The sequence below is a fragment of the Mesoplodon mirus genome, assembly GCF_964341445.2.
Source record: "Mesoplodon mirus genome assembly, chromosome: 5".
NCBI classification, from domain to species: domain Eukaryota; kingdom Metazoa; phylum Chordata; class Mammalia; order Artiodactyla; family Ziphiidae; genus Mesoplodon; species Mesoplodon mirus.
Window position 1 is genome coordinate 120,303,033 of NC_138980.1, and position 14,405 is coordinate 120,317,437.

Here is a 14,405-nt window from a genome sequence, read left to right on the forward strand (position 1 = left end):
AGCTGAGTTGGGGTAGAAGGCTGTGAGTCCCTTCACTCAGTGGTCAGTAAACATACCATCACTTATTCTCCTATTTTCTTGTCCTCAAACATGCCTAGTGTCTCTCAGTCCAGAGACTCTCTGTTTCACCATTTCTGGAGAATAAACCACTGGACATCTTTTGAGGTGGGAGAGGGGCAGTCTTCTACCTCCTAGTGGCTTGGAGTGAAGGAGCACTTCTCAAACTTCAATGCGCATGCAGATCACCTGGGGATCTAGTTGGACTGTAGGCTCTGACTCAATAGATCTGGGATGGAGCCTGAGATTTTTGCATATTTAACAAGTTTCAGGTAATGCTGCTTCTGCTGGTCCAAGGTAGGACCACGGCACTTCCCGGAGCAAGACCTAGGGATCCGACTGCCTCTCTAACAGCTTTTCTCCTAGCCCTCCTTATTTAGCTGCACTCTCCACCCCTAGTTATAGAGCCTCCTACTGCGGCCTCTTTCGAGGATTCTGTAGTGTACACGGGCTTAGTTCTCAACTCTGCCACCAATGACTCGAGGCACAGCCTTTTCAGGTTGGCTCAGTCAGTTACCACTGGCCCATCTGCTTTCCGGCTTCCAAAATGTTGTTTGTCATCTTCTCTCCTTTTCCTGCTATCTTTTTTTTTTTTTTTAATCTTTTCTTTTAGGGGGTTTCAGGAAGGGACAAAATTAGATGTATGTGTTCTGCCACATCATCGAAGTATAATCATCTGCTAAAATATTTTCCTAAAGTTTGGTTGTAGTATGGTGTAGAGCCTGATTTATGATAAATAACTGTGCTATTTTAAGCCTCTAGGTCTTTGCACAAGGAGTGTTCTCTACTTTTCGTTTCCTCCTTTTTCTGCCTGCCAAACTCTTTCGCAGTCTTCAAGGTTTAGCTCAAATGGCTGGCCTCTGTGAAGCCCCTTCCATCCTCAAACCATTAAAGTCTGTGTGTTCTCATGACTTTAACCTATAACCAGCTGCTTATACAGTAACTCTTCCAAACAGCTATGTAACCTCTTCAGGGCTAAGGCCTATACCTTTGTAGCTCAGTGCCCAGCATATATTAGGAGCTGATAGATAGCTGTTTAACAATTGAATTAATTTCTATGTGCATGTCTATCTTTCCCTTTTTTCTTCACTTTCTTTCTGCTCTCTTTATCTCTTCTTTCCTTTAAGAAGTCATTATATTTATTATCTATTCCAGTGGTTCCCAACCTTTTGGGACCAGTTTCGTGAAAGACAGTTTTTCCATGGACCCTGGTAGGCAGGGAGTGGTTTCAGGATGATTCACGTGCATTACATTTATTGTGCACTTTATTTCTATTATTATTACATTGTAATATATAATGAAATAATTATACAACTCACCATAATGCAGAATCAGTGGGAGCCCTGAGCTTGTTTTCCTGCAACTAGATTGTCCCATCTGGGGGTGATGGGAGACAGTGACACCCGAGGTGTGTTGCTTATGTCCAGTCTACTCTGTCATCTCATTTTGGTCGCTGTCACTGAAGAAAACCCTGCTTCACAAAGACAGGATATTGGAAATGGAAGCAGGCTTTTCAGTGCTTTTGTGGCAATCTCAGGATATTCCACCTTGACTTTAATCCAGAACGTATGGAGATTTGAAGTTGTTTCAAACATACTTTTACGTCCACCATCATTTGCGATCTCAAGCAGTAGATCCTCTTGTAGCTTGGACAAAGTTGATTCACCTGGCTTATTCACAGTATGGGTCACGGATCCATTCCTTCCCAGTTCTGGGGTCTTTGTGGTTGGGAAGCAATGCTCAAACTCTTTTGAAAGCTGAGATGGGTGATCATGCACCAGCTGGGAGAAAGAAGGCCCTGGCTCAGTCTCTTTCAAAATCTCTGCTAATGTTTGAAACATGTCAAAAATCCCAACATTCTCTCGTCACCCCCATAATTCCAGTTTGGCTTTGAATGTAGCTACTTTATCTGCCAACTTGAACACAGTTGTCATTCTCCCCTGAAGTGACAGATTGAGTTCGTTGAGCGGGTTGAATACGTCACACAAGTAAGCAAGTTTTTTTTTTTTTTTTTAATAAATTTATTTATTTATTTTTTGGCTGTGCTGGGTCTTCGTTGCTGTGCATGGGCTTTCTCTCGTTGCGGCGAGCGAGGGCTACTCTTTGTTGCGGTGCGTGGGCTTCTCATCACGGTGGCTTCTCTTTGTTTTAGAGCATGGGCTCTAGGCATGCTGGCTTCAGTAGTTGTGGCTCACGGGCTCTAGAGAGCAGGCTCAGTAGTTGTGGCGCACGGGCTTAGTTGCTCTGCAGCATATGGGATCTTCCCGGACCAGGGCTCGAACCCGTGTCCCCTGCACTGGAAGGCGGATTCCCAACTACTGTGCCACTAGGGAAGCCCAAGTAAGCAAGTTTTGCGACCCATTCTGTGTCACTGAAATGTGCTGCCAGTGGTAACTGTTTTTCTAAAAGAAATCTCTGGAGCGGCTCTCATAACTCAAAAACTCTGGCCAGTGATCTACCTTTAGAAAGCCATCTCACTTCTGTGTATAAGAAAAGACTTCTGTACTCTGCGTCCATCTCCTCACAGAACTGTGCGAACAGACATGAGTTAAGGGCATGTACTTTAATGTGGTTGATAATTTTAATCACATCCTGCGAAATGTTGTTAAGTTCAGGTGACATTTTTTGGCTAGCCGGCATTTCTCTATGGATGATACAGCGCATAGACTCACATTCAGAAGCAACCTCTTTGACCCAGGTAGTGAAACCAGAAAGCCGTCCAGTCATGGCAGCCACTCTGTCTGTGCCTATGCCAACACAAAATGATATGCAATCATTCAAAGAGTTGAATAGTTCTGCAGCTGTGGTGTTGGTTGGCAAAAAAAAGTGCACATAACATCTCATGCACATCCTCCTGAAAAATATATCACACAAAAACAAGCATTGTTGCCTTGTTGTCAACATCGATAGACTTGTCAACCTGGATTGCGTACTACGGTGACTCATTAAGCCTAACAATTGTGCCTCAGTATCCTCTGCTGTTTCATCAATTCGTCTAGTTATGGTGCTGCCGAAAGAGGAACACATGCCACCTTTTGAACTGCATGCAGCCTCTCCTAAAAGTTCACGACACATGTCCTTAGCAGCAGGCAGGATCAACTCTTCACTAGTAGTAAAGGGCTTCTTAGCTTTAGTAATGCCGTTAACCACTAAGAATGATGCTTTCAGTGCAGACAAATTTGATGAAGTGGTGGCCTTCAATAATTGCTTCTGTTTTTCGTGTTCACGTTTTTTTGTTTTGAAAAAGTCCAGAGGCTTGTCTTTTAATGCAGGGTGCTTGGTCTCCATGTGGCAAAGCAGTTTTGAAGGTTTCATGGCTTCCTTGGATAGCCTGTCGCCACATATTATACAGAGCGGGCTTGAAGAATGTGAATCACCTGTTGCAGTGAACCTGTAATTTAAGTAGGACTCTTGTTATTTTCTTTTAAATGCAGCTTTCTTTTTGTGGGCAGTCTTAGAGTCTTCTGCTGTCTCATCACTGGGTCTTTCCCCCTTTTCAAAGAAGCTCTCCAACAACGTTTGGTTTTTACTCATTTCGGCTAGGGTTAGCTTGCGGGCTTACCAAAACTGTGACTGAGACAAGTGTGCAGTGCGGGAAAGAGGTGCAGATGGAAGTGGTAAATAAAATAATGGGTGGGCCACGTGTGGACTAAAATAAGTGTCGGATTCTGACTTAAAGCCTGCCACCAGATGCAGCTGTACAATTGAAGTACATCAACTCACTTGCCACTATAAAGCCTGCCACCAGATGCAGCTTGTCACTTGCCACTCACTGATAGGGTTTTGATAAGAGTCTGCAAGCAATTGATTTATTATGGTCTCTGTGCAGTCAAACCTCTCTGCTAATGATAATCTGTATTTGCAGCCGCTCCCCTGCACCAGCATCACTGCCTCAGCTCCACCTCAGATCATCAGGCATTAGATTCTCATAAGGAGCCTGCAGCCTAGATCTCTCGCATGCGCAGTTCACAGTAGGGTTCACACTCCTATGAGAATCTAAAGCCACAGCTCATCTGACAGGAGGCGGAGCTCAGGCGGTAATGTGAGCGATGGGGAGCTGCTGTAAACACAGATGAAGCTTCGCCTGCTTACCTGCCACGCACCTCCTGCTGTGCGACCTGCTTCCTAACAGGCCACAGCACAGACTGGTACTGGTCCGTGGCCCGGGGATTGGGGACCCCTTATCTATTCTACTGTACAGTAGAAATTCATATCCCATATTCTTTATTTTAAAAGTAAATGAGTAGAGTAAATAATACTGCTTGATTTCTCAAAGCTACACAATTCAATGAAATAGATTTAAATATTATACAAACTTTTATTTGATTTTTCTCCCCAGCTCTAAGGACTGTTACAAGACTAACATTTCCTTGGCTCTCGATAAAGACATAATTCTTATCACCTAATGAAATTATCTGTTGAATAAGTTTAAATCTAAATTTTTATGTACGTATGTATGTATGTATGTATTTATTGGCCATGCCGCATGACTTGTGGGATATTAGTTCCCCGACCAGGGATTGAACCCAGGCCCTCAGCAGTGAGAGCACAGAGCCCTAACCATTGGACCGCCAGGGAAATCCTGAATCTAAATTATTTAAATAAACATAAATAATTTTCAGTTTTAATGATAATAAAATGTTTTTAAAGTCTATATGTCTTCACTTGTTTCTAGCCTAGAAAACTTTTTTGGAGCAACTGTCAAAATTTAACTCAATACTATGTTGCTAACCCCATAACCTAGTCAGTGTACAATTTAAGTAATGGAATCAAGAAAACTGCATAATCTCATGCTCACCATTCCTATCTCAGTGTGAATTCCAGACATTATATCAGTTATTTTAACATCTTGTAGTCCAAATATTTTTCATCCTTTAAAAGAAACATCGAAATGCCCCTCAAATTGAAAACTTAGATCTTAATTGCATTATTTAACTGAAAAGCATGTTTAAGTAATTAATACTAAGAAGTTTTTTGTATTAAGTTATCATAACCATGCTCTATTTTAGTTGATTCAGTTGCAGTTACACAGAATTTTGGCTTTTTTGCTTAAATTTGCATTTTAATATTATTTAAAAAATATTTTTCACAGGTGGAAACTAGGTGGATTTTGTTTAATTGATGTGGGATTTAGAGAAGTACTAGGCTAGTGTTATGTCATAAATATTCAATGAAGATTTGGGGAAAGTAAATTTTAGTTCAAACTTCCCTAAAGGTTGTTACTATTCTAAATTTTTCAAATTTTGCTCTATATTTATTAATAACATAATCTTATTTATGTCTTCTTTATCTATACATATTTCAGAAATTAATTGTGAATAACAACATGAATATAAATTGGGACATTGATTCAGGCTAATCTTTTGTTCTTCATCTTCTTTGCTAACCAGATATTGATTCTGACTTTTGAAGATGGATGAAGGTATAGAAATTTCCAGTGATGGAAATTCCCTGATCAAAGCGGTCCATCAGAGCCGGCTTCGCCTTACAAGACTCTTGCTGGAAGGCGGCGCCTACATTAATGAGAGCAATGACCGAGGGGAAACACCTTTAATGATTGCTTGTAAGACCAAACATGTTGATCACCAGAGTGTCAGTAAAGCCAAAATGGTTAAATACCTATTAGAAAACAATGCTGATCCCAACATACAGGACAAATCTGGGAAAACTGCTTTGATGCATGCTTGCTTAGAAAAAGCTGGTCCTGAAGTTGTTTCTTTGCTCCTAGAGAGTGGGGCTGACCTCAGCTTGCAAGACCACTCTAGTTACTCGGCCCTCGTTTATGCTATAAATTCAGAAGACAGAGAGACCCTGAAAGTCCTACTTAGTGCCTGCAAGGCAAAAGGGAAAGAGGTCATTATCATAACGACAGCAAAATCGCCCTCTGGCAGGCACACTACCAAACAGTACTTAAATATGCCTCCTGTGGATATGGATGAGTGTTATTCCCCAGCCACCTGTGCCACTCCTTCAGAAATAGACTTAAAAACAGCCTCATTGCCACTATCACATTCTTCTGAAACTGAAATGACACTTTTTGCCTCTAAAGATCTGGAACCCACAGGAAGCAGTGATGATATGGGGGACCCAAGCTCCCCCTTGAGGAAGCCTTGCATGGCCCCTAACGGGCCCAAGCTACCTCAGGCTCCACACTGGATCAAGAGTCCCCCCTCATTAATGCACCAGAACAGAGTGGCCTCCTTACAAGAGGAGCTCCAGGATATTACTCCAGAGGAAGAATTATCCTACAAAACCAATGGGCTGGCACTTTCCAAGCGATTCATCACTAGGCACCAAAGTATTGATATAAAAGACACTGCACATTTGTTAAGAGCCTTTGATCAGGCCAGCTCAAGAAAGATGTCATATGAGGAGATAAATTATCAATCATTTTTTTCAGAAGGAAATCAGCAATGCATTGACATCCCAGTTGACCAGGACCCAGACTCTAACCAGACAATATTTACTTCCACCTTAAGAAGTATAGTTCAAAAAAGAAACTCAGGAGCAAATCACTATAGCTCTGATTCCCAGCTCTCAGCTGGTCTCATCCCTGCAACTTCAGATGATGGCAAAACACTTATAGGAAAGAAAAAGATCCTCTCACCATCTTCTTCTTTGTTGTCAGGATCCAAAGAATTGTTGGAGAATATCCCACCAGGACCCCTGAGCAGGAGAAATCATGCCCTTTTAGAAAGGCGTGGTTCAGGAGCTTTCCCTTTAGATCACAGCATTACACAAACCAGACCAGGATTTCTGCCACCCTTAAATGTGAATCCTCACCCTCCCATCTCAGATATCAATGTCAGCAACAAGATTTCCAGCCTTCTTTCTTGTGGTCAAAAAATGCTTATGCCAACAGTTCCTATTTTCCCCAAAGAATTCAAAAGTAAAAAAATGTTGTTAAGGAGACAATCATTGCAAACAGAACAAATTAAGCAATTAGTTAATTTTTAAGAGACGGCTAGAAAATACATTTTGTTCACATGTCTATACCAGAGAAATATGGAACTAGAGAAGAAAATTCAAACGTTCATCCTTTTAAATCTTTTAAGTGGTTAGTCCATAATAGGGGTATCAAAATGTACTGTGTATTATCATATTAGGCACTGTGGATATACAAATAATAGATAGCTTTTGCTAAGGGAATTCTCTCAAACAAAATTAAAACTTTTTTTCAAAACCTTCAATATTTAACAACTTTCATGTGGTCCAAGTTTTTAATTTAAACAAAAATAAGCAAAGAAAGAAGGTCACATATGTTGGAGATAACTTTAAAAATTTCAGATTTGCCAAATATTTTATTAGGAAACATTGTGTTCAAATGAATTTTTAAAAAGCATTTCATGATTGTAATTTTCCATGATGCCAACAGCATAAAAGAAAACATAAACAGCTAGAAAGTGTTCTATGATCAATAAGCCTAAGCTACAAAGAAATAATGAACTAATTCTTGAAAAGTGTTGACTGCAGGTAGGTGACAACCTAATTAACATTTTAAAAGGTCAACCATTATAGTAGACGAGGCAGTTATATGTGTTGTCAGCTTAATAAGTGTCAAAAATGGCAGATCCGAGTTTTATAAGCTAGTAATAATCTGTGCCAAGTGTTTGTGTGCTGTTTTTTGCTTTGCTTTGTTTTTTAATGTTATTTTATGGAATTCTTCCTTCTCCATATCTTTTAATTCCTGTTATTGTTTTTTGAAGCTTATTCATAGGTTCCCAATAACAAGATAATACAAAATTTAAAAAGCATCTCTCGTTTTCTTATTATCAAAGTGTTCTTGTCTTTTTAAAGACAACCAAAAAAAAAAAGTTTGGAATTTATCACAAATAGAAACTAAATGCTTGCTTTGGTTGTAAAAAAGAAAAATTGATTATTAGATTATTTTAGGTTAGCTAAAATTAAGAAAGCCAGTAGAAATTTAATGACAAAATGTATTAAATATTTCGTCAATATTAAACAATGTCTTTTTTTCTGATATATAATTATTAGACATTTATATATTTAGAATAATTAGGATAATTTCCTTGTGTGACATTCCAATCATCTAGAATTTAGGACCTGTGAATAACTTCTAACAAAGTAAATGAATACCATGTTAGAACCATAAAATATTATAAAATGACTATATTATCTATATGATTTCAAAGCATAGTGTTTATAGAGAGACCTTATTTCAATCTAGCAGTTTTACAACAAAGAATAAATCAAACTGTACAAAACCTGAGTGTATTAATTTGAGATCCTAGGAACTGGCATTATGCTTTTCTTCACAATTGGATATAAGCAAGTTGTTAGGTACATAGTAATTATTTAATTTCTTGTGGCTTTTATTTGAAAAAGTAACTGTAAGTTTTCCATTTAATGTTTTGAAAAATATTAATATTAATTGCACTAGAAGTATTTTCTGATTCAGAACTTAGAATTGTACCTGATGTTTATAGGTAACCTTAACCCATTTCGCAAGTTTTAATATTGAGAAAAGTTCTTGGCTTTATGTTGTAAGGGTACAGTTTGGAAGAATATGTAGCTAGATTAGTTCATAAACAAAATGGTATCAATAAAGATTTAAATGCCATTTGGAGTATCAGTGATTTTTACTTACCTCAAATACTAATGATAAATATTTCAACATAACCTGAAGAGAAATTGTGCCACGTATGTTACTTTGAGTAAATAGAAAACTAAGAAAGAATAACATTTGTTGCTATTCTCATCCCAACATGAAAAGAATATTTAATAGGATTAAAACTTTGTTGGCCATATTTGGAAGAATTTTTAGTCTTGTGTCAATCCTAGGAACATTTTAGGGGCTGTGGTTGTTTGAGCATAGTTGTAAAGTCATCCTGTGGGACTCAATTGAGATTAGACAGCTGACCTTAAGTACTGAAAGGACTGATGACTGACTTAGTCTGAATCCTCCAGATTAAGAAAAACTAGAACCAGAAATTTGAAGTTACAGAAATATTTCAACTCTTTTACCTACTAGAGCTGTCCCTCTATGGAAAAGTCTATCCTAGGAAGATAAGAACCACTTTTGGAAATAGGCTGAGGATAGATGTTGATCAGAGATTTAACAAAAGATATTCTTTTTATTGAATAATCTTTAAAGTCTTTTCAATTTTGAAGGTTGTTTGAGACAGGCTTTACTTATTAACAATTCTAGATTCATTGGGACAAGTTGAAAACTAATGATTGAAATTACATTTTTTTAAACATCTTTATTGGAGTGTAATTGCTTTACAATGTTGTGTTAGTTTCTGCTGTATAACAGTGAATCAGCTATACATATACATATATCCCCATATCCCCTCCCTCTTGCACCTCCCTCCCACTCACCCAATCCCACCCCTCTAGGCGGTCACAAAGCACCGAGCTGATCTCCCTGTAATATGCAGCTGCTTCCCACTAGCTATCTGTTTTATTTGGTAGTGTATATATGTCAGTGCTACTCTCTCACTTTGTGCCAGCTTACCCTTCTCCCTCCCTGTGTCCTCAAGTCCATTTTCTACGTCTGCATCTTTATTCCTGTCCTGTCCCTAGGTTCATCAGAACCAATTGTTTTCTTTAGATTCCATATATATGTTAGCATACGGTATTCGTTTTTCTGACTTAACTTCACTCCATATGACAGACTCTAGGTCCATCCACCTCACTACAAATAGTTCAATTTCATTTCTTTTTATGGCTGAGTAATATTCCATTGTATATATGTGCCACATGTTCTTTATCCATCCGTCAGTGGACACTTAGGTTGCTTCCATGTCCTGGCTATTGTAAATAGTGCTGCAATGAACATTGTGGTACATGTCTCTTTTTGAATTATGGTTTTCTCAGGGTATATACCCAGCAGTGGGATTGCTGGGTCATATGGTAGTTCTATTTTTAGATTTTTAAGGAACTTCCATACTGTTCTCCATAGTGGCTGTATCAATTTACATTCCCACCAACAGTGCAAGAGGGTTCCCTTTTCTCCACACCCTCTCCAACATTTATTGTTTGTAGATTTGTTGATGATGGCCATTCTGACTGGTGTGAGATGATACCTCATTGTAGTTTTGATTTGCATTTCTCTAATGATTAGTGATGTTGAGCATCCTTTCATGTGTTTGTTGACAATCTGTATATCTTCTTTGGAGAAACGTCTATTCAGGTCTTCTGCCCATTTTTGGATTGGGTTGTTTTTTTGATATTGAGCTGCATGAGATGCTTATATATTTTGGAGATTAATCCTTTGTCCGTTGCTTCATTTGCAAATATTTTCTCCCATTCTGAGGGTTGTTTTTTTGTCTTGTTTATGGTTTCCTTTGCTGTGCAAAAGCTTTTAAGTTTCACTAGGTCCCATTTGTTTATTTTTGGTTTTATTTCCATTTCTCTAGGAGGTGGGTCAAAAAGGATCTTGCTGTGATTTATGTTAAAGAGTGTTCTGCCTATGTTTTCCTCTAAGAGTTTGATAGTGTCTGGCCTTACATTTAGGTCTTTAATCCAGTTTGAGCTTATTTTTGTGTATGGTGTTAGGGAATGTTCTAATTTCATTCTTTTACATGTAGCTGTCCAGTTTTCCCAGCACCACTTATTGAAGAGGCTGTCTTTTCTCCATTGTATATTCTTGCCTCCTTTATCAAAGATAAGGTGACCATATGTGTGTGGGTTTATCTCTGGGCTTTCTATCCTGTTCCATTGATCTATATTTCTGTTTTTGTGTCAGTACCATACTGTCTTGATTACTGTAGCTTTGTAGTATAGTCTGAAGTCAGGGAGCCTGATTCCTCCAGCTCCATTTTTCATTCTCAAGATTGCTTTGGCTATCGGGGTCTTTTGTGTTGCCATACAAATTGTGAAATTTTTTGTTCTAGTTCTGTGAACAATGCCCTTGGTAGTTCGATAGGGATTGAACCAAATCTGTAGATTACTTTGGGTAGTATGGTTATTTTCACAACGTTGATTCTTCCAATCCAAGAACATGGTATATCTCTCCATCTGTTTGTATCATCTTTAATTTCTTTCATCAGTGTCTTACAGTTTTCTGAATACAGGTCTTTTGTCTCCTTAGGTGGGTTTATTCCTAGGTATTTTAATCTTTTTGTTGCAGTGGTAAATGGGAGTGTTTCCTTAATTTCTCTTTCAGATTTTTCATCATTAGTGTATAGGAATGCAAGAGATTTCTGTGCATTAATTTTGTATCCTGCTACTTTACCAGATTCATTGATTAGCTCTAGTAGTTTTCTGGTAGCATCTTTAGGATTCTCTATGTATCATATCATGTCATCTGCAAACAGTGACAGTTTTATTTCTTCTTTTCTGATTTGGATTCCTTTTATTTCTTTTTCTTCTCTGATTGCTGTGGCTATAAATTCCAAAACTATGTTGAATACTAGTGGTGAGAGTGGGCAGCCTTGTCTTGTTCCTGATCCTAGAGGAAATGGTTTCAGTTTTTCACCATTGAGGACGATGTTGGCTGTGGGTTTGTCATGTATGGCCTTTATTATTTTGAGGTAAGTTCCCTTGATGCCTACTTTCTGGAGGGTTTTTATCATAAATTGGTGTTGAATTTTGTCAAAAGATTTTTCTGCATATATTATCATATGGTTTTTATCCTTCAATTTAATATGGTGTATCACATTGGAAATTACATTTTTGAATTTCAGTCACCCACATGACTTCTTAGCTTTATTTTCACAATTATTAAGTGTTAGTTTTAGTGGCACAAGTTTAAATTTTGATTGTCAGTTAACACATTTCAAAAAGGATCTTCTCCATTTCCAAAAAATAAAAAATTGCTATGTTATCCCTGCAGCTTTGGGTCCTATAAATATGAAGAATCTGACGTCCAAGGGAAGAACAGTTTCACCAAGGGATTCTATCACTGTCTTCTGAAATGGAAACTGTGATAACCATCTAGTCATCCCAGGCTCCTTCATAAGAGAAAAAGGGGTCATGAAGTTCGTTGAAATAATTCTCAGTACTACAAATAGGAGCTAGAAGGAATATGGGTGGAATTTGACCAATTCACTGGGGACTCCCTTCTATTATCATAGCCAGTGGTAAATATAGGTTATCACAATCCCACACAGGCAGAAGCATCAATGCCTCAGAATTCTTAAGAATGAAGAGATGGGGGTACACCACCAGGTACATTCTTGACATTTCTGCCCACAGCTGTTGGAAGGGACAGCCTAAGGTGTCATATGACCCCACCAGTTCCCTTCCTCCCCAACAGTAAAGTGGACCAAGGATGGACAAGTTACTGAAAGGAACAAACTGGGATGAACCAATGGGGCTTTCTCTCAGTAATCTAAATTTGTTCTGTGGAGCACTGGAGTCCATGACCTCCCACTGCTGAGGACCCTGTCTTAGTTCTTGCCTAGGACAGTGGTCTTAGTTCTTAGCCTTCCTGCAGTCTAGGTGTTCAGCTTTTCCCTAAATTTTCTGGATATGTCTCCTTATGGTAACTTCCTCCCTAGCCTCAGTTATTGGAGTTAATTTGAGTAGGATTCTATTATTGCATCCGAAATGTTTCTGACCAAGACAGTACCTAAAGAAAGCAGTATCAATTGGATCAAAATGGAAAATATGGTCCAGAAATAAGATAATCATTATCAGAACTAGGACTGCATGGCTCATGCAATGACCAACTCATAGGGCAGCTTTGGCACCTAAGGATTCAGCTTTGAAGAGTATCAGGAGACCATGTCTTCATCAGTGACCATAGCATGCCACATAGGCTCTTTAGAACAATGCCTGGCATATAGTATGCACTCCAAATTTTTGTTGCTTCTTATCATCATAAATATGAGGATGAGGAATTTTGAAAAACTAGAAAACTTTGATAAATTGGTGAGACAATGGTTATAATTATTCTGTTTCCCCTACAAAGTTCCAAATAGGTCATTTATTTAATATATCCCTTTTAACTCAAAAACAACTTAAATATACTTTTCCACTGTTTGAATTTTTAAAAACCACCTGCATATATATTTTTTCAATTTAAAGACTAATAGGGAATTCCCTGGCAGTCCAGTGGTTAGGACTCTGAGCTTTCACTGCTGAGGGCCTGGGTTTGATCCCTGGTCAGGGAACTAAGATCCCACAAGCCGTGCAGTGCGTCCAAGATGAAAAAATGTTAAAAAAAAAAGGGACTAATAAAACTTTTTCAACAACTGAATACATAGAGATGCAGAATATATTTAAATGTACTACACACATTTTATAGCTTAAACAATGCTAGAATGATTAAAGCAGAAATGGCATTAACCTTTTATCCATATATGCTGAACACCTAAAACATTTTGAGACATTCACACTTTTTGGTCTTAGAACTCCTTACAGTCTTTGGGCTTCCCTGGTGGTACAGTGGTTAAGACTCCACGCTCCCAATGCAGGGGGCTCGACTTCGATCTCTGGTAAGGGAACTAAAGATCCTGCATGCCGCAACTAAAGATCCCACACGCTGCAATGAATATCCTTGCAACAAAGATCCCGCGTGCGGCAACTAAGACCTGGCACAGCCAAAAAAAAAAAAAAAAAAACAAAACAAAGAAGTCCTTAACAGTCTTAAAAATCAGGACCTCAAAGGGTTTTTGTTGTTGTTGTTTGCTTTTTTAAAAAATCTAGGTTATGTGTATCAATGTTTACTACATTAAAATTTAAAACTGAGAAATTTTTAAAATATTGTTTTAAAGTGACAAACCCATTACATGTTAGCATAAGTATTTTATGAAAAATAACTACATTTTCCAAAATATATTTAGTGAGAAGCGAGGCAGTGTTTTATGTTTTTGCAAATCTCTTCAATGTTTGGCTTAATAGAAAACAGCTGGATTCTCTTCTGTGTTTCTGCTTCAATCTGTTGTAATGTTCAGTTGAAGCATATGAAGAAAATATGGCTTCACACAGATATGCAGTTGAAAAAGGAAGAAGTAACTTAATATGTTTTTCAGATAGTTGTAGGTAGTCTTCCTTGATACTATACTCAAACTTGGTAAGTGGTAGTTTCTTAGAAGGTTAGTTGTAATGTAGAATCTGAAACCACACCAAGGAACTTCCATTTTCTGTTACACTAAATTTCACTGCCCTGTCTCACACTTTGAATGGATTCCTTACCCAAGCAAGACCTTATAATACTGTGCATGAGTCATTTGGAAAATATTGATTCCTTGAGTTATGCAGACCTTCCAAGTGTAGACACATTTCACTATATACCATAAAGAAATAGTATTCATTAATATCACCACTGATATCAAAGTCTTTTAAGTATTGGGAATTGTCAAGCTCACAATGATGGGTTCAAGTTTAGTCAAATTCTAATTTTTCATGTAAAAACTCAGGTTTCATCATTGGCAGCA

General features: G+C 38.1%; 1 protein-coding gene across 1 annotated transcript; it reads left to right on the forward strand.

Annotated features, from left to right (window-relative positions):
- Positions 1-5,469: 5,469 nt before the first annotated feature.
- ANKRD34B (ankyrin repeat domain 34B) lies at positions 5,470-7,014 on the forward strand (the record flags this gene model as incomplete). Its single annotated transcript, XM_082622908.1, has 1 exon — positions 5,470-7,014. The coding sequence occupies one exon, from the start codon at positions 5,470-5,472 to the stop codon at positions 7,012-7,014; it is 1,545 nt and encodes a 514-aa protein (XP_082479034.1).
- Positions 7,015-14,405: the final 7,391 nt, after the last annotated feature.